Consider the following 20721-nt stretch of genomic DNA (forward strand, 5'->3'; position numbering starts at 1 on the left):
CTTACAGCCCACATACTCAATTTTTTTTTTGACGGCAGTATTTGCAAGCACGTATTACAAGTTTTATAAAAGTGCAAGGTCCAGCGCAAGAAGATATCCTGGATTAAGACATTCCCAGCAGTGTTCTTTTTGCCATCTTCTTGTTGGTCAACCAGCAGACGCACAATATCGTTGCTTGGGATCAGCTTATCAGAGCCCCTAAGGGTTTAGCTTAATCATCTGTGCAATTAAACACTATTCACATTTTGCAGCCTACAATGGCAATATTTTTATGTACAAATTCAAAAAAATCAAGTCTTAAAATCAAGTTTTAAGAGGTAGAGGTCCAGTTCTGACCTGCCAACATACAACGTTACTCAGTCGTATTCTAAGGCTGGTGGTCCCCTAACAATATTGAAGTAACCAGCTAGAGCTCCAAGATCTATGTAGAGTGATCTTTGCCTCTTTAGCAGGTCCGACTCTTCCATGCTCCCGGTACACAATGAAGAATCTAAAAAGGAAAAAGAGACAAAGCATGTCCTTATTGTTATTTTAAGGACAACATAACATAAACCTCATACAAAACAAATTAAAAGACACCAATTCAACCCACAACTCTAGGGCAAAGAAAGGTAAGCAGTTTGCTACTGAAAAGAGAGAGTGTGTTCAACTATTTCAAAAAAACCTCCATCAGCTGGGACAGCTAGGCAGACCTTCCTCATCCTTTCAGCCATAGTGCTAAAGGAGAGCTTGGTGCAAGAAAAAAACTCTGCTAGCTTTCTGCCAGTTGAAAATTCCCCTTCATTACAGGGGAATTTTCATCTAAACAGATGACATCCTCTTTATGTCGCTGGGTGAGACAATACAGAACAAATGTGAGACCACTGGTCTTAATTTTTTTTCTTTTAAATCAAGGTCTGAAGAAAACTTTGCAATGGCAGAACTCCCCCGAACACTTGTACAATGAGTGTCCTGCAATCTCAAGCACCTAAACTAAAGTTCCAGTTTAATGGTCAAATATTTTTTCATCCAAAAGAATCGGTTCAGATGGCCTGAGCTGATCGAAGGATTACACACTCACAAAGCAAAATGCAGAAGGAGCAATGCCGTTCTAGTTGCAAAGGCTGCGACTGATTTAAATGCTAAGTGGATTCATTGCAACAATTATGTATTACAGCACCCAAAACTTAGCATAGATATCTTTTCAAATACTTATCACAACCAAATAAACCACTTGTCTGGAGTCAGTTTTTAAACGCTTTTTGTCAGGACCCTCCAAACATATTGTAGAAGTAGAAGAAAAGCATTTTGAAGCCTGTTAGCAGGTTGCTGGCACCAAGTCTCTCTTGGTCTTGATATTATCTGAGGACACATAGAGTTTTCTAACTGGTTCATGTATTATCCTTCATAAAGCACTTATTAATGCACAAGGGAACTGTGTTCTATCCTACAGTCATTTTTGTTTTTAAAACAAAGGGCTTGTAGTGTTGACACTCAGCAACATTACAGTTACGTTTTTGTGTGCGCCTTTACAGAAGTGTTGGTTTTGGTGGTGTTTGTTGGGACTTTTTTTTTTTTAAACAACAAAATCACTAGTATCAATAAAACATCTCTACTACTGTGGCAAATTAAGGCAATTTGGGAAAGCAGCCTAAACTTCATGAAGAAGTGCCCTGAATGACTGCCAAGGCTTTTCCATAAGCCGGCCCTTCCGGAACTGCAGAATTCAAAGTTCTTCCCCTGCTGAAGTCAATAGGCATTTTACATAACACTTAATAATGAGCTCTGGGTCTGATCTCATCTGATTGGGATTTTTACCGGTCTCTTTCCAGAAGCTTTTTGAGTTTCATTGGTTTCTAAACAGTCACTCACATCAAGTTCTGACACAAAGTAAAATCTACAAAGTGCAAGGTAGGTAAGCCTGATATCATTACCTGTAATGTTTTCTGGCAACTGCAGCTCCTTCCTTGCGAGTAGTCTTTTCCTTTCAAACAATGCTGAGTCCAGACTCTGGCACCGCGGTTGCTCTTCTGGGGGTGGGTGTAAGGCTTCGTGTTTGAGTAAGTCTGCTGCAGACAGCCTATGATTAGGATTCCTTTCTAGAGCTGCTTCTAGCAACAGTCTCATGGAAGCACTGCAGTCTTTAGCAATGTCCTCTAAAGGGGGAGCTTGCTTGTGTATCTGTTGGAATAAAAAAAGACCATTGAAACAGTTATTCCAAAAACAATGGAAGAGGAAGTCACAGATAACCGCATGAGTGGTCTGGGAATTCCCCGCTCATCATCTCCCTGAGGTGGGCTGATCAATTAGAACAGAATATGTAACTGCACAAAAGTCACCTTTTTTAAATCAGATTTTATCATAAATTTAAAAACTCAAAGCAACTCCAATCAAGCCTAAAATCTGGTGCAATGCAAATTCACCAGATTTCTGTACCACATTGGAAGAACCAGAGAATCAAATTTGCCAGGCTCCAGTTTTATCTGCAACTTGTAAGCAAAACAGACAGGTAGAACATAGATGGGCTTGTTTTGATCAAGTTCCATGCTGTTCTAACCCTGTCCTTGCAGTAAACTCAAGGCCTGTAAATTGTACAACAAACCACAGAGATGACTCCAGCTCAGCCTCTGTCTTCCCCTAAATGATCAAAACCCAGTTCTTCCCTCCCCTCAAGCAAAAAGGATGATATCATCTCTCTGACAAATATTTTGATAGTTTTTATATGACTGGAGCTTTCCCAACCAGAGTACAGGAAACCGTTCAGCTGACGTTGAGCTAGAGCTTTGCCAAGGACACTTACAATATAGAGGTAGGATGGGTATGCAGAGCGAGGATATCTGTTCACCCAGGGTGGGATGCCGGTTTGCATATGAATAATAGTAGCTCCCATGCTGTAGATGTCTGCTTTAGTTGTGTGGCCTCTGCAGAGGATAACTTCAGGGCTCATGTAAATCTGTGAAGAATAGTCAAAAAAAGATTCACCAACAGGGGAAAACAACAAGCATAGACGAATCGTTAACATTTTGTGATCTGGGAAATCCCCCTCTGAAGGGAATGCATCCCACTAGCCCCTGCAGCCTGAAGACCAAGCACCATCCAGGGAATAAGATTGTTCTGCTGTGCACATGACCACAATCACAGAGATTTTCTGGTTTGGCACCTGGACAGACAGACAGGCCCTCCCCAGCAGACCACAGCTCAGTGGCTATGGGACTCAGCTGAGCTGTGAGAGGCTGAGGTTCAAGCCATGGCTCTGCTTCCTTCAGCCCAGTAGTAGGAATCTCATTCCTCCACAGCAAAAAGAGGTGCCTGAATAACCAGTTTATGTTGTGGGGCACTGCTGGGACCGCTGCATTCTGCCTGAACAACATGGGCATGCACTAGGCTGAAGAGAGAGGGTGACCTCACTGCTAGCCACCCAGCTAGGGGTAGGAGTCCACTCCTCAAATCCCTGTTACATTGGATACTGCACAATCTGGACAGAACTGACAGATAAACACCTTCCTGTCTTCCTTACTCTTCTCCTCTGCCCCCCTTATCCAATAATCTGCATGTTGGGGCATTATCCTAATAAACAGGACAGTGAGGAACAAGCCAGGTCTAAGGCAAGGCATAAATTAGAAGCCAGGTCTCTTAAGTCCTGCTGCGTGCCCCTTCCACCAGGTTGTGCCAGAGCAGCTATTAAGGCAAGCATCACTCTACCATCTTTTTTTTTTTTTAAAAAATGAAAAATTCTAATCTAATCTAAACCAAAATAGAATTTCCATCCAAACATTTCACTGAAACGTTTGGATTTGTCAAGACTCTGAAGAAGGATGCGGTGGGAAGCTCCTGCCAGCTCCAGGCAGATTGGGAGCGCAGCAGGAGGAGAACCAGCAGGGCAGGATGCAGGAGGCACACCCCGCGGTGCACGCACAGCTCTGCCACCAACACCGGCTGAGGGAGTAGGTGTCAACACAATGCGGGCACAGCCCACAACACACTAGGTTAGCAAGCCGCCCTATTTGCTTTGGTTTCTACTTTTCCCTCACCCAATTTCCCTCTAAAGGAGTCAAACAGAACTTTAATTAGTTCAAGTCATCCTGCCACAAAGAATCACATTAAAAGCCATTAACTGACACAAGAGCAGGAAGTTAAGTCATCACCCCGTGGCCTGACTACCTATTACCACAGATTGAGAACAGCTGTAATTCCAAGGAACTACAGCTCACTCAAATTCCAAGGAATATTTCCCAGTAAATCACATACCATATCTGCAAACAGAGCTTCAGATCGGAAGCATGTGCAAAGGTTCAGCAGGTGCCTACAGCTGCCACTTACTCCTATCCATTGCTTTCCTCAGGTCTAAGATAGAGAAGGTACATCTGCACCTACCACCTTTGAGTCTCACAAGGAGCAAAGAACAGAATTTCTACTTTTTTACAAAAGTCATTAGTAAATAGAGTGCAACTTGAGTGTAATCTATACAAGCAAAAAGCAGCTGCCTTCCTGAGGAAAAAAGGATGCTGGAACAAGAACCTGTCTGCAGTTAGAGTCAAAGTGTAAAACCAGTCAAGATGCACCTTGATTGCACAGGGCCAACACGCAAAAATGAGATGTGCATCCAAGCTGTGATTTCAGACTGATTTAGACCGGCCTACGACTCTGTTGCCACCAAAGCAGGCAGCCCAAGCCCCAGCTACCTTCCCATTCCCACTCCTTCCTCCTGCTGGGCTGGCACTTGTCTGCCAGTCAGACCAGAGACACAACCCAGCTAAAAACCAGTTCTTTTCTTCATGCTGTGCTAGTTTTAATTTAGCATTCCTGCAAATGAATCACACGTTCCACCTTCAATAAACCTTAGCAGACAACTTTTTCCTCCCCTCTAATGGCTGTAACTGGAGTTTACATACTTTAATAAAGTGACAGAAGCATAACAGAAAGCGTAGCAAATGCCTAGAAAAAGTATTCCTGCAGAGCAGTTTCATGACAACCATGGTATATTGTGCTGTGTGCATTGTATACACACTGTTCAGAAAACCCAGGTTTGTCATGCTACACCAACCAAACAAAATTTAACTATCTTTCAACCGTTCTGTCCAGAATTGCAAACTATTCATTCACATAAAGAAGATTCATTATATTCAGACTTTCTGTGCTATAGAAGCAAATAAAAATCCTAAATCCCTGGAGAACACGCACAGGAGAAAGGTAACTCCAACTGCCACTTCCTTCGTGGACACGAGTCCCTGCCAATACCAGACGTAAAAGAAACCAGCCGTTTCACAGGCACGATGTTGCATGGCAGTGACAGAGTCCTAACAAGGGGTTGCACAATGACATGCAGAAACAGCACTCCTGGACAACTGCACCACTTCTTAACGCTGCACAATAGAGGGTGCAAAACTCAAGAGGACTTTTCCGTTCTTGAAAAAAAAAATCAAGAAAGCCTACCAAAGACTACAGAGAGCACTTGTGGGTGACTGGATTAGGCAGCCCACAAGGCTGAACACAGGCACTGTGGAGAGGAAGATGCCTAGGAGGAAGACTGTGAGCAGAAAAACCTATAGACGAGCATTCACGACGTTCCTGTAAGTCTTTGACTGGTATCTGAAAATCTCCTTTCCTGGTGCTCTCTCTGCAACCTTACTTCTGGCCTGCGATGCTGTGGCAGAACAGCAGGATTGCCAGTTCCCAGGACTGGTTGCCCCTCTCTCCCCTGAGACAGCAAACACCAGCACTGTCATGTTTCAGGGTTGTGGGGATTATCCTCTTTCTGAGGACATGACAGCAGGTGCTCAACAGTGCAGAGTAATTTTCTTCCTACTACATGAAGAACTAAGTGTTTTTGCAGTTGCTCTTCCCAACATGAACTTGGCCTGTCTTCCAACAGCCAGGAGTGGATCATCACCAGTCCACTCCACAAACCTGGAAATTTCCTGTTTATATCCATCTCCATCCTTGGGAAATACCTTACACCAGGGCTTCCAACTCATTCCCACCATTTTCTTATTCTCATTAATAGCACAAAAAAACCCCCCAAACAAACACATAAAACCTAACTCAAAATAAAAAGCCAACAAAGCACATACATTAAATGCCAGAAAGCATTTTAAGCTCTTAAGTCCCCTGACTAGAAAGACAGTGAAAACAAATGTTCAAATATTTTCCCAAATATCTTGAAAACAAATAAACAAACAAGCCTGACATTCTGTGAAATCTTAGTTTATCCTACCCTTCCAAGGAGTGAAGTGCTCTTTGTGAGTTATACAACTATCTCCTCTAAACACATGCCTATGCTGTGGAAGACTATCAAAATGGTAAGCACCAACATTTCAGCTGAAGTGTTGCCTGTAAAAAACCTCCTCCGGCATCAGAGAGCGTGCAAAGCCACATTTACAGCAGCTATCCAAGCTAACTGTTGCTGCTTGGTTTTTTGCTAAAGTTCCAGCCCTGGAAACACTTGAGCATGAGGGTAGCCCAAGGGGCGTACAGGACCTCTGTGCATGTTCAGAGTCAAAGTCGCTGAGAACATTTAAAAGGTTCTCACCTCCATCACTGTAATGCCTAAGCAGTTTACCAGATAATCATGAATCGCGCCATATGTAACCCCCAAAGAACGAGAGGGTTACATGTAGATGGTGAACATATTTTAGAAATGCTAAGGGACGAAACCCAGAGGTCTAATTTCTGCAGTTTCAAAGAAGGAGTCAAACTACTGTGTTGAGCAAGTCACCCCAGTCCATAGCTGGTATCTCAGAAGAAATCTTTGCTAGAGCAAAGAACCGAATTCCAGTCTGAAGCATCTCTGACCAGCAGCTGATTCACTGCAAACAACCCTCCTCAGAGCACTGTTCCTTTGTTTGACTTCAGTGAATCCTGATTTCTCTTTGACTTCGGATTTAAAAAACATTAACAAATGGGACTGCAGAGAAGGTGACATGGCTTTCAAAGTGTGACACCTGATTCTCCATTCACTAAGTTGAAAATAAAAATATAATTGAGATTATATTAATGTTTGTTTGTAATTTTTTATAAGTTATTATAAAACTCTTTTACCCAAGCTTCTACCCTCAAGCTCCAAATTTGAGCCTAAGCATCACAACCATGGGAGTAATACAACATAAGGGCTTTTGTCCCTCTAGCTTCTTACCTCTGTTCCTCTAAGGTCTTTGGGATAGTAAATGTCTTCAGTCATTTGCACGCTTAGGCCAAAATCCACCAAAACAGCCTTAGTTGACATAAAGACAATGTTGCTTGCTAAAAGAAAAACAAAAATTACACCATTTAAGTTTCTAGCACATTGGGCATTTATTTTACAACATGCCTGTTGTAAAAAAAATTGGATGTTAGCCTGAAAAGGGAGATAAGCACAACGAGTCTCTACAGCTGACAGAGTCCTCCTCCTAGCCAAAACAGGTCTGTTAGTGATTGGGCTCAATTTTAAATCATATCTTAAAAATCAAACTGGACTGGTTTATGTAAAAGAAGAATCAATGTTTGGTCATTTTCCTAGCTTAAAAAGAAAAAAGAAAAAAAAGAGATAGAGATGAAGAAATGGCTGAGGGTAAGGGAGGAAAGTGGAAGACTGGCAGGCACATTAGTGCAGCGAGGCTTGCTCTGGAGATGTTTAATGGTGGCCCAGGTGGTGAGCAGGCTGTGCAGGTCTGGCTATAAACAACGTATCTGTTGGTCACCAAGAGGTTTCTCTACACTAACAATTTAAATGAAGACAGAAGTAGAGAGGAACTGAAGCCACACTGGTCTCCTGCACCGGTCAGTGAGAGTGGCTCAGCGTGATGACAGAGAACTGACTATGGCTGCAAAAGTAATAAAAGACAAAGTTCCAAACTCCCACCAAATTGCAGCAATATCTAGGAGCTTAACTCACTTTCCTTCATAAAACTCTGCCTAAGGCACAACTTTGTACTGAGAGGCTTTCTTTGCAGTTGTATTTCTGATCCCATATTTATGAACATAGTGCTCTGTGTAAGCCATAAGAAGTTCTTTGCTGTTTCAGAAGACGTGGACAAATGAAGTCGCCAAGTTACACAACAGAAACATTTTCTCCCAGAGGAAAATGTGGGTCTTTCTCCATCTTGACAGAGCCCACCATGACCATCCAGTGGGAAGACGCAGGCTTGATTTCAGCGGTACTGGTTCCTGCAGCCATCCTTCACCTACCAGCCTCTTTACCAGTGCTACAAAACTACATAAATAAATCTGTAATTTCAGGGATACTTTTGAAGATATGTATTTTAAACACCACATGAAGGACTGTGTAGAGGGCGACACTGCCACAGCGCAGCAAGCTCTGCTGCCTGCTTGGGACTGCACCCAGCCCCAGCTTCAGGTGGTTTTAGACTAAAGCTCCCCCCACCAAATAACCCGAGATTTGCACCCTGGTGCCTCCAGGCCATCAGCCCCGAGCAGCCTCCATGGCCCTGGGTGGCCTCCACCTCAGCTCCTGCCCTGCATCCAGTAATGCAGAAAAAGGCTGGAAAAAGCGAAACGTACTCACATCCACCACATTCACAACGGGCTGGTTATCCTATCCACTATCTAGATGTAGCAGGTTGGGTTTTGGCTGGTTTAGTTTTTAAACCTTTCAATTAATGTCATTGCTACTGCCAATTACAACAAACCCATAGGAAAGACTCTTACTACAAGCGAGAAAGCACAACTAAGGAAAAAATGAAACAGTTGTATAGTTGTCAGAATCTCAAAGGCTTACAGCTAAAGTACTGACTCATATTAACTAAAAAAAAATGCAAAACCGAGATAAAAATTTAGCAATTCCTGATAATTGTCTTCTGTCACCTATTTATTGTAACACTTCAGCTTGAATATTTCTATTTTAAACCCTCAAGTTTAGCAAAAATTAACCTGCAGAAGAGATATGCCTTCATTGGAAGCACTGTTACTAGAAAGGCAGGATTTATCTGTCTGCGAGTGGAGGTGGTGATGGGAGAAACAGTATTTAATATTAAATGCAGTGCATTAAAATTAAAATTTAAAGCAATTTAATATTAATATATTTAATTTAGGTTTAATATCAATACATTTTGATTATTTATACATGTTAATACCCAGAGCTTTTTAAAAGCAAACATATACTAAAATTTGAAGTAATTGTTGAAAGGAAAAAACTACAAAATATGTATTTAGTTCCAAAGTGTCTCAAACTGAGGAACAACCATGCAGAAACATAAAACCTAAAAGAAGGTACAACTGGAAGGTGAGCATGGAAGTACTCAGGATGAATTTACATGGAAAGAGGGAAACTTCTGGCTTAACACAGACTGATAATTTTGCCCATTTTCTTCAGGTTTTTATTTCAAATTGAGTTTCTGAAGACAGGCAAAGGAACTATGACCTTCAAATCATCCTCTCCACTGAAGTGAATTAATAAATAGTGTAAATAACGACTATCTCCAGAACCTGACCTTGTCAATGTTGAGCATTTTCCATCCCTCCCTCCTAGAGATGTGAGGTTATGCGCCCCAGCTCAGTCACAGACTCTCCATCGGAGCCCCAGCCCAGCCTGGACCAGAGAGCACCCCAAGGAATCACACACACGTACGTTTGATATCGTGGTGAATAATCCTCTTGGAGTGGAGAAAGTCAAGTCCTTTCAGAATATGCTTTGTCACCCAAATGATTTCAAATTCTCTCATAGGACCACAACTCTCCAGCTTTTCCATGACAGATCCTCCCTCTCCAGCTTCCATAAAGAGATGGATCGTCTCATCCCACAGAATAGCACCATATAATTCAGCAATGTTTTCATGACGGAAACATGCCTGTATTTCAACATCTGATGGTTTGAACTGTTCCACTGGAACCTAAAGACATTGAAACAAAATGACAGAAAAGCAGCTCAAAAAACAGATTATCTGTACTAACACTAATTATCCTACAGATTAAAATGGAAGAAGGAAGCAAAGCACTCCTATCCACTTGTTAAAATACGGAGCTTTATTTTGATCCTGTGACTTGTTCTTCCTTTCCAGTTGACATACATCCTGTTTAAAGTTGACAGTTTTTGGAATCGTGCCCAAATAAAAAGTGCAATCTTCCAGAAAAAGCAATGTAGCAAGAGTTATTCCCGTCAAAATCTGGTAGTTACGCAAAAGCTGTATGCAAACTTCCTGGTGAAGGAGATAAAAATCCCACTGCTTTTTCCATTAGCTTTGTGCAGGCTCATCTGCTCTACCAGAACTATACACCCGTCTGACACGCGGATCAGTGCTTGCAGCACTCAGCGCAGTCTACAGACTAACCACGCTCAGGACCATTACTGACCTCGATTCAATCCTTATCAGCACTGTTTTATGGCTTGCAAGAAACAAAACCTGCTTTAAAGTGAGCACCTGGCAGCACTATATTTCTTTAAAAAGTACTGATGGCAGATTGCTAAGACAATAAAAGCACTGTGTGCTTACACACGGAAAGGCTACTACCACTCCTTTTATTCTCCTTCCCTCAGATTTGTGGCTGTGAACTAAATAAGAGATTAATATTTTAACTGCAATAAGAAATACTGTTTGTATTTTCAGGAACATTAGGATGGTTTAATTCTGCAGTGGGTTATGCCAGAGTGGCAAACTAAATCTGTCCCCATGTGGATACACCGGCTGCAAGGGAAGGACATACAACTGCCTCCTCAACTTTTTCACACACAGAAGTAATACAGGTACTTATTCATGAGCCGGGGGATATACAGCAATGTCCCAGCTGAGCTTTTACTGGTCCTAAAAATAGGGGGGTGCCAAGCAGTTTTCTTGAGACATCTCACAACCTTAAGCTCAGTCAGTGCCCAAAACACAATGAGAGATGTACGTAAGCTGAGCTCTCAGGGACGTTAACAGCACTGGAGTAAAGAAAACTTAAGTCTGAGGATCCCAGTTAAAGGACGAGATTCTAAAACCATCTGCAGCAACAGGGTTTTGCTATTATCTTCAGCGGGGAAGTGATCTCATGCTGATATTTTACAACTGTGAGTACAACAGGACAAGTAGAAATTCCTCTATGCCCGCAGCACAGCAGGCCTGCCCACATGGCAGTTACACATACACCCTGATACTTTCAAAACACAGAAACTTCTGCAGTCTCAGAGTCAAAAAATTAAAACAAGTTAGCAGTTAAAAAAGTGCATTTTTCTACCTTCTGTAGGCCAACAAAACCAAGATGATCATCAGCCTAACAGTGGAATTTGATGCTGACGTATTTGAAAATATACTGTATGTACTATGTCATACAATATTTGCTCAGAGATAAATCTGCTGAACAAACATACCAGTTTGCACGCCATTCGTTTCTTGGTTTCTCTATCTTGGGCTAAGTACACCTTCCCAAAAGCTCCCCGAGGAATAAAATCAGAGCCAATGTTCCTGTAAGTCAGCTTCCATGGAAACAGGAGCACATCTGAGTCAATTTGATAGCGCCCATTCTTGGGTGTGATCTGTGGAGTTAAATAAAAAAAAAAAAATCACAATGAAGTGAAAACTACTTCAAATTTAATTATTTCATACATGTAGTGGGAAAAAAAATACATCACTTATGTATGTGCATGATGCATGTGATCTGTTCAGCAGTCTTTATTTAGAAACACCAAATGGGAACAGCATGTGAGGTGTGGCATTCATTCACAGCTCAGGCATCCACGTTTCTCTCCAGTGACTAACTTACAAAGTGTAAGTTGCAATTAATTGTCTTGAAACAACAACAACAGCAGCTGGGTTAATGAAATTACCCACCTCTTGTTATTAGATTTACCTGCACATGTTTGTCCTTCCTGTAATCTGCTAACTTGTTATGCCACATACCTGTTATTCACAGGCTATCTTATATAGACGTGAGCAAGAGTTTCAGCATTTCCTAATATCACATGTACTGCTAGGGGTTCACATTTTAATTTTCCATCTTGTATAAGAGTTTCTGCTGCTTAGTAAAAGGTCAAAGAAGTCTGCTGTGATTTTACCAGCCACCACCTTCTAGTTTTATATTGTAGTTCAATAAAGAAAGAGCAGGATTCACTCTGTCTGCTTTAGGTGGGTAATGGTGGGAACTGTGGCTCTCTATAGCATCAACAAGGCGAGGGGGGCTCCTTCAGGAAGCGATTCAGAGCATCTAAGTCAGTATCTTGCTCTAAATCTTTCTCTGAAACAGCTCCCTCCCTCTGCACATGACAGAGAGACCAAACTCCTAACTACAGCCATGTGAGTACAGCTTGAGGTTTGATGTCATTTCTTCAGTCTCTTAATATTCTCTCAGCTAAAGAATTAGTAATGTTTCCTGTGAATGTGCTTCTAATTAAATTCAGGGATACACAGCATGGTCAGTATCTGGAATAGCATTAAACTGTTTACTGCTACTTTATCAAGATTCTTGAAAATATGTAAAAGCAGATCAAGGATATTTATCACTTCACGTCTGTCACATGGCCTCACGTACTCAGCTCTTCAGCCACCCTTTTGAAGATAACAGCACATTAGGAAGATTATTTGGTTTAGATTTCTTTTTAAGATGTAACACACATAATCCATCTATGCTTTAACTACCTTAATATTTTTCAATTAGGAAAGTACCTTCTTGACTGCTAAAACTAATTTGTGACTAGTATCTGCATGAAATAAGTAAATTCTTCAAAGTTCTTAATTTTGTGGAGGATAAGTTCTTAACTGTTGGGGGGACGTCTTTCAATAAAAAGTATTTTGCTTAGCCTCCCCTCCACTCATCAGAACCAAGGTAAAGACTCTAGCTATCTGTACATCTCACCTGCTCGCTTCTGCATTTCAAGGGCTTGAGATTAGTTAATCCACATGGGTTACACCTATCCTGGAAAGTAACACAGAACGGCAGGGCAAGAGGACAACGACCACCACACTATTCATGTTTTCAGGAGGCTTTCAGGACGTTCCTAGCCTGGTCCTGTGGAGTGAATGCTCCTTTGTGGCTGTAACACATCCTCCAGTTTAGTTTCAGCTGAATGAAATCCAGCTTGTGCCCTCCAGGACCCTTTGTGACACGAGCCATGGTGCAGTCAGTGAGGGTCACCAGGCAATCAGAAACACTCCTGATCGTAACTAAAATGCTGCAGATATTTACAATGTAGATGCACCTGCTGAAATGCATGTACAGGCAATGCCCTGCCTCCAATCCTCAGGCGCTTAGTGGGATCACGTGCACTTAATAGTACTTGGTTCATACCAACTGTATGCATCTGTAGAAACAATATGCAAGCAAAACAACCACGAGTATGTAGAACAGTGTCTATCCTAAGTAAAGGAAACACTAAGTGTCATCTCAAAGTTACAGAGTTTAAAAGTGACTGTTTTGCAATACTGCAACACTCCCTCCAACTCACAATAAAGCAATACCCCATGCTATTTCACACCTGAGTAACCAGTAAGCCTCAAGCAACCAATGTTCACATATAAAACATATCACATGCAAGATATTTAAGATGATAGATGTAGAACATCTTAAGAAAATAAGGCAGCAGCACAAACATCAGAGCAACTGATTTTAAATAGAAGTCCAATGACACTAATATCTACAGATGCTTGTAGAACACAAATAATTTCAGGGAAAAAATTAACATATCTCAAAACAACTCATCTATACTTGAATTTAGCAGTGTGTGTTATCACCTAATATTGTAATTCTGAAAGTCACAGTTGATTGTACATTTTTTCTCCTTACATTACTACTTTTTACATTTTGTGCAGAGAGAGTAAATTCAGTAACTATACCAAAATAGAACCTAGATCTTTATTTGTGAGTTTTGCATAATGAACTCTTTTTATTGCATGAACACAAAGGATTGGAAAACCTTTACCATCTTCCAAACCTGTAAGCCATCATAGTTGTAGCTTTTGCTTTTTTACTGCATGTCTCAAGTTTGTATTCCAAGTTGGGAAATATTTTGTAATATCCAGGGATACCAAGAGGCAACATAGAGTGGATCTTTCTGAACAACAGACCATTCTCCATAGCTGCCACAGGGGCTAGGCTTGATGACCTCAGAGATCCCCTCCAGTCCCACATTTGCACGTAGAACAACAGCCTGACTGTTACTCCTGGGACTGGGGGCGATCTTTATTTAGATTCATTAAAAACTTCTAACTCCTAAGCCCTACTAATTTTCAAGTTAAAAAAAAAAAAAGAGAGACATACCATATTCAAGAGGATTCCAGATTCTTGCTGTCTGCATCCTTTAAATTGTTTTGCAGTGTTAGACACCTGATTTGCAAAAGCAAGCAGGTCTTCCACAGTCCCGTATTTGACGGAGGACATCAAAGAAACCTCCCTTTCACAAAACAGTAAAGATTCCGCACGTTCTTCATTTTGATTTGCCTCTTCACACATTGTAATTAAGCTGTCTTCATAGACGGCAAGGTCTCCACCTGGATAAAGGTTTTCCATGATGTCTATCACCTCAGACATATTTAAATTAGTTAGCAACAAGTCAATCTCCTCTTTGCTATCACTACCCGTGCTCATATACTCCATTACTGTCCACTTTGCAAAACCACTCCTGAAAAAAAAGAAACAAACAAACCTGAAAACACTTTTCACCTAAACTTGTTTTAGCAAACTAAGAATGAAAAGAAGTCATCAGGGTGATAGCTCATTAGTATACAGTTAGATTTAAAATTATTAACTTGCATTATGAAGAAAATCATAATTAGTAGACTGGGTGAAGAAGAAATGGAGAAAAAGTCCTTCTAGTGAAATTTTATTTAGAAGTTATTAGTGAACCTCTCCTGTCACTTATTCTTGGAATTTACTTTGATAAAGCTTTTTGTTAGAGGAACTCGCACAGTAAGGAAGCATGTTTTGCTGGATATGCAAAAATGAAGGAGCACCCTCAACACAAATGAAGGAATACATTATTTGGAAATGAATGACAGAGATATAAACGTACTCAATTAGTTTATCCTCAAGTTTTTATAAGCAATTTATGTGATGTGTCCAGAAAGAGAAGGTGGTCATGGAGCAAGATCATTCCACTAGTAATAAATATCTGTTAATAACATTGCATAAAGCACAAGTCAGTCACTACCTGAGATACACAACTCATCTTTCTTGCAAATAACTGATCAGAACTAGACTTGAACTGAAATTTTCACCAGTTTCAGAAGAAAGTAAAAAATTGAATTATCGTAAAAAAAATGAGCTTTTGAAGTAGTTTCTAGCAGTTTGTTCTGCCCTCACTAGTCCTAACGATAACTTTTTTAAAAATAAGTCTTGACCATTTTGCTGAAGTGAACTTTCACTACAAGAAACTGTGTTCAACATCCCAAGAAGTCCCTTCCCATCCCAGGTTCCTACTTCAAGCCAGAGATAGTTACTCTATTCAAGTTAAAAACTTATGCATGGTCGGTCATTAAAATACTTACACAAATAGTTTTCAAGACATAAATGTGTAGAGCACTTACCTTGTATTTATCCTGGTTACATCACACAAAACCATCAAAAACTTCTCAATATAATCCCTAAAGTGGTCATGTTTCTTGAACCCGTATTTACCACCAATGATAATTTCACAGCGTTCTGTAGCAGTCTATTAAAAAAAGCAAAACAAATAAAGTCATGGTGTACCAGCTCAAGCAGAAAGACTGGTTTATACTCATATGATCATTTGCTTCACAGGCTCCACGGAAAGAAAAACTAGTAATCACAAGGCTGAGATAACAGGGGATTTTTCTGCAGAAAAAGATGACAGCTCAAAAAAAAATCAAGCTACTGTACGATCATCCAGATTTCCAAGTAGTAGTGAAAAATAGTTTTTCCATGGTTAGGTCCTGAGTTTTATTCTCCCTGCCTCATGCTTGCTAATAGCAAAGCAGCGAAGGATCTCCTTTTCCTCTAGCAGAACTGAGTAGAGCATGCCCTATTTAGAAAGCTTTCATTTCCCTTTTTCATAATCTACTGCAACCATCTATTTTTGGCAAAATCTAATAACCAGACAAAAAGACTCTTAAAGAAAAAAAGAAAAAATAAAGAAAAGCAGCAAATACAACCTATTTATGTCAAGGACAAGCAGCAGACTGGGTCCCCGGAGGCCATGGAGCAATGCCGTTTACCCAGGTACAGTTTCTGGTTATGATCATTATCTTTCTTACCCTCCCCGCAAGGACGTGGAAGCTTTGTGGCACATATTTCTCATGGGTTAGAGTATTTACGTCAGCTCTAACGTTGAAGAAAACCGAGTAAAATGACGCGGCTGACTTGGCAAAGAAACTCAGACCATGTGTTGCGAGTCCGAAAGGCAGGACAGGACAGCTCAGCAGAGGCAGCACAGGAAAAGGCAAGGGGAGCGCCTGTGATGCAAGGCGCTCCTTTTCAAACCCCTGGGGTGGCAGAGCAGCGCCGTGCCCCCCCGTACTCCCAAGACTGACAAAGTGACTTTCAGCAGCACTCTACACTAGTTCACCCAGCCTCAAATCAACCTGATGGCACCCAGAGCATTAGAGCAGCCAGGTAGGAAACCTTGCAGTCACTAGCACTGCTCGAGCGGGGAGCACCCAGGCTTCATATCCGGGGTGCTAAGAGAGGTCAGGTTTTTCCAGCCTACACGAGCAAAAAAAGATGCTAGGGGTGTTTTCTAACCCCTAGCATCCCATCTTCCTGCTCTATACTCAAGCTAAAGGCTGTTAACAAAGCCTGAAAGTGTTTACTCTTTATTATAAAGGAGATTTCTATTTCTCCCCACAGCAGGACTTTTATTCATTGGGGTTTTTTTGGTGCTGAATTAGTGCGGGTGGAGAGAAAAGAAACAGTCCAGTCATAAAAGGAACTGAGAGACTGCATGTGTAAAGCCAGGTAAAGTCAAAAACTAGTCCTGAGGGACTTTCTGAAGAAAAACATGAGCCTCTAGATGCTCTAGTCTTTTGTGGATAAAGACAAGTACATATCACGATTAAACTAATAAACTCTGATAATGTTTTCATGCATAAGGCATCTGTACAGTTTAGACCAAATGCAGCTTTCCGTAAGTGCCAGCTCTGCTCTGTTCCTCAAAATGTTCCCAAACTACAGCACAATAGTAATAATATTCGTGACAGTTTCACTACTACCCAAAAAGCCCTGAATAACAAGTGACTATAACCTGTGTGTTCCCAGTTCTGTTCTGTGCTTTTAGTGCTTGAGAAAAGCTGCAGACCCTTCATTTTTCCCTATATCTAGCAAATTGTAAACACTAATGTTTACATAATGAGAGCAGTACCTTGACTATGTAAGATTTATTTTTTAAATTATGCAGCAATTTATGTATGATATTTCCACCAGTGGCAAAAAAAGGTGCCCATTTGCCAACAGGGAATTCATTCTTCCTTTTTATCCCTAAAATCCTGTACTAATATCTGTTGTGGGCTGTTAAGTAACATTCTAAATTATTCCATACAATCCAGGTACATCACTAAGTATGCTTTATTTAGGTTCTCAGTTAAAAAGCTTTTTTTTACCTACAGTGGAAGAAAAAACCTAAATGTAAGCACTTAAGTCAGTTGCTAAAGCACTCTTTCTCCAGTTCTGCCATTATTTCAACATCACCACATGAGTAATTTGCAAGCCAAGAGTTTATTTCTCTATTTATCACGAGTGGTTTTTCCTTAAACTCTTTTTCTGAGAAGCATGCTACTTGAAAGCATCCTTATATCCACCATATTAAAATAAGAGTAACTGAACACCAGACTTCTGAGCCCCTGTGGGATTTTTTTGTGTCAAGGAGCAACAAAGCAAACAAACAAACAAAACCAAATAAAACCTACAATAAAAATTATCACCCCCCAAAAAAACCAACCAAACAAACCCAAACCCTAACCAAAAACTGCAGACTGGCTCAACACAATCATACACCCATAAAGATTTCTTGTGCTGCTTTTAGGGAATAATTTTCTGGTCTCAGTGGCAAGTAACTGTCCACCAGTGATGAAAAAAAAAAAAAAGTCCTTATTTGCTTTTAAGAGAAGTTATCGACAGACCCTGAAAAACACACTCGCTTTGATAAAAAGTTCTGCTGTTAAGGGACAAGAAATATAAACTATTTCAATTTCTGCATAATTCCAAATTTCCACTTGGGAAAAAGAAAAAATCTCCTAGCGCTGACAGTGGCAAAAAGCTCACCTCCAGCACGGAGGTGTTTCAGTACCCCCCCTCCTCCCTGCAGCCCCCCCGGGGGCAGCACCGGTGCCGGAGATCACACGCCTCCGGCGGCAAACACGACGCTGGTCCGGAGGCTGAGGGCAGCCAGGGACCTGCCCAGCTGTAACCCCCCGCACCTCCATCCCCTGCTGCCAGCCGGCCGGGTTGGAGGGCGAGCGGAGAGGCACCCGAGCCGCCTCCGCAGCCCCGTCCCGCCGCGTCGGGGCTCTGCCGGCGCTTCTCCCCGGCGCTGGCCCCCTCCCGCCCCGCCGGGAGGCCGCGCTGCCCCCAGCCCCGTTCCCCAGCCCCGCTTACCCGCGGGGCGCCGGGAGAGGCCGCGCCGCCCGTCCGCACGCAGCCAGCGCCGGGGCCGCTCAGGCCGGGTCCCGCGGGAAACTCCCCGGGGCGGGGAGGGCGCAGGTAGCGCCGCCCGGACCGGGGCGGCTCCGGCCAAGGTTTCTATTTCGGTTTCCTGGAAGGCGGGAGTGATGCGCCGCCCTGCCCCGGGCGCGGAGCGGCGGGGCCACTCTGCCGTAATCCCGGCGAGAGCTCTCGTCGTGCCCCGGCTGGTGGCATCGGTGAGCCCCTTCCCACGGCCCCCGGTGCACCCAGAGGGAATCCCACCAGCTTCCTGCACACACTTAGCTTAAACATCTGAATAAAACTTCAGCTGAAACTCCGGTGGAATTTAGGACAATAATGTGAATGATCTGTTAGCTGCAGTAGGATTACTCTGGGAGACAGTAGCGTGAGTCTGGTAATTGCTAAAATCGGGCAGGAGTACATTTCATTTCCCACTCGAGAGGCAGTAACTCTTGCAGGACTGTGCTGCCCCATACCTCCTCTTCAGTGCCTTAGTTTTTAAGGAGAGAAGTGGCACCTCTTGATCACCAAAACCAGTTGCTGCAGCACTAGGAGCTGATGAGTTGAACCTGACTCCAGATCTCATGAGACAAGAGCTGTATTTTCTGTTTATTATCTGCACTATAATGACTATTTGCTTACTGAAGTCAATGGCAAAACCTTCATTATAAAGTTTCAGGACAAACACTCACCTTAGGATTTGGTGTTTATTATCAATACATACAACTCTTTTTCTGTTTATATTATCCAGACCTACTGACTCCTTTGTTTAAAGATTACACTTTTGCTACTTCTCCTATGTTGTTCAAAATTGTCAAAGTATGGCACAAATGACATTCTGAATTGTGCAGGGATTCAGACAGACTCACTACCTGATTTTGTTTTCCTCGGCATCACAATTTAGTATGTGGAACACTGCTAGAAGGGTTAACCTCTGCTCACGTATGCTTTCTTCTCCAAAATATACAGATGATACATACATCGGCAAACCTCCATAAAGGAGTATGTATCTTCTTTGAGTCTGACCTTGTTCAATTACACTATTCAGTGCATTTGCTAAGAAACATCTGTGAAAAAATGCAAGACAGTTGGAGATTATTCAAGGAGGGAAAAACAGAGGAAGGAAATGAAGGGGATTTAGGAATAAGGAACAGGAGAGTTAAAAAGGAGAGAGGCCAGGCCTGGGAGAGGGTAGAATTGGCAGCACCTTGAAAGTGGGAGGTTAAGGCTGAGTAACACATCCTTGACGCGTAGCTCTCACGCTAGGAGAGCTCACCTAAGGTATCCTAGTGTTTCAGGAACTTGCTAGGGTTATTAGTTTTCCTAAACCCACAATTAATTTTAATGAAACCATTTTCCTTTTTAGACCAGCTTCAAAGGGAAAAAGAGGAGGAGTTTCTCTCTCTCCACATCAATGAATTTAGGAAGAACAAGTCATAGAATTCCAGAGGAAACTTGTGTACTTACCTTGGAGAGATGGAGGAAACACGAGTTTCTGTTCCATGGCATGTATTCATAGGATACAACTTGAAATGTAGTATTTTAAAAGCAACCTACTCTCTGTCTTCTGGATCATCCTGGGATACAAAACAAAGATAATAAAGTTATAGCAATTACCTACAGACCCTGACTTACCCAGAGGCGACCAAGAGCGTAGCTCAGCAGCAAAGACCTGCTAACACACGAAGCAGTCACGTGGCCCCTAACACTACAGACGTACCCACGAATTTTACACAAATCACTGTTTTAAGATACTAACAAAAACAACGTCTTCTCCATTCCCCATCCAGGGAACCGCACAGCAGGCCAACGACAACTTCCTGGGCGCCCTGCGGCTCCGTGCCCCCACCACTGCATTTCTGCTCCCGCAGAACGTGCGTCCTGCCGTCTCTAACGTCACCCCGCTTTTGCACCCCCGGTATGGGACTAGACAAAGGTTTTATTTCCCCTTCAGGTTGACCTCCGTGCCCACCTCCATCCTCCTGCCCCCGGCTGGCGGGGCTCATGCCGGTGGTCACCGCAGGCCCTGGCAGTCGGGCGCGCAGTGGGCCCAGGCCGCTGCGTGCTCCCTGGCCTCGGGCAGGCAGCTGCCCCCACCCACACGCCTCGGGCCGGGCCTGGTTTGCTCTCTCATGCCAGAGTAGGCAGCTGCCTGCTCTCACGCGCCTCGGCGGCACCAACAGCCTCTCCCGGCGCGGGAAACGCCGCGTCCCTAACCCAGCGGCGGCCCGGTACACCGTGAGCCGC

General features: G+C 42.5%; 1 protein-coding gene across 3 annotated transcripts; it reads right to left on the minus strand.

Moving 5' to 3' along the window:
- Window positions 1–266: 266 nt before the first annotated feature.
- MAP3K8 (mitogen-activated protein kinase kinase kinase 8) lies at window positions 267–20706 on the minus strand. 3 transcript variants are annotated; one of them, XM_054814394.1, is made up of 10 exons: window positions 20447–20706; window positions 19942–20051; window positions 15405–15529; window positions 14140–14500; window positions 11258–11422; window positions 9542–9803; window positions 7112–7218; window positions 2780–2932; window positions 1914–2160; window positions 267–490 (listed from the first exon to the last, which is right to left on the minus strand). In XM_054814394.1, exons 2-10 carry the CDS (start codon window positions 19981–19983, stop codon window positions 357–359), a joined length of 1596 nt encoding a protein of 531 aa, XP_054670369.1. In that variant the 5' UTR covers window positions 19984–20051; window positions 20447–20706; the 3' UTR covers window positions 267–356. The 3 variants fall into 3 exon arrangements, with proteins under 3 accessions (XP_054670369.1, XP_054670371.1, XP_054670370.1); XM_054814396.1 differs by adding an exon at window positions 19347–19541 and having other exon boundaries at window positions 19942–20636; XM_054814395.1 differs by adding an exon at window positions 18427–19541 and having other exon boundaries at window positions 19942–20636.
- Window positions 20707–20721: the final 15 nt, after the last annotated feature.

This window comes from Grus americana, chromosome 2, assembly GCF_028858705.1.
Source record: "Grus americana isolate bGruAme1 chromosome 2, bGruAme1.mat, whole genome shotgun sequence".
Classification (NCBI taxonomy): domain Eukaryota; kingdom Metazoa; phylum Chordata; class Aves; order Gruiformes; family Gruidae; genus Grus; species Grus americana.

Bases quoted from the DNA above. Each gene is read 5' to 3' on its own strand.
- MAP3K8 (XM_054814394.1), bottom strand. From the start codon at position 19,983: ATGCCATGGAACAGAAACTCGTGTTTCCTCCATCTCTCCAAG. The intron at 15,530-19,941 runs GTAAGTACACAA...TTTTTTTAATAG, and splicing joins GTTTCCTCCATCTCTCCAAG to ACTGCTACAGAACGCTGTGA. The intron at 11,423-14,139 runs GTATGTCTCTCT...TTAACTCCACAG, and splicing joins CTGGAATCCTCTTGAATATG to ATCACACCCAAGAATGGGCG.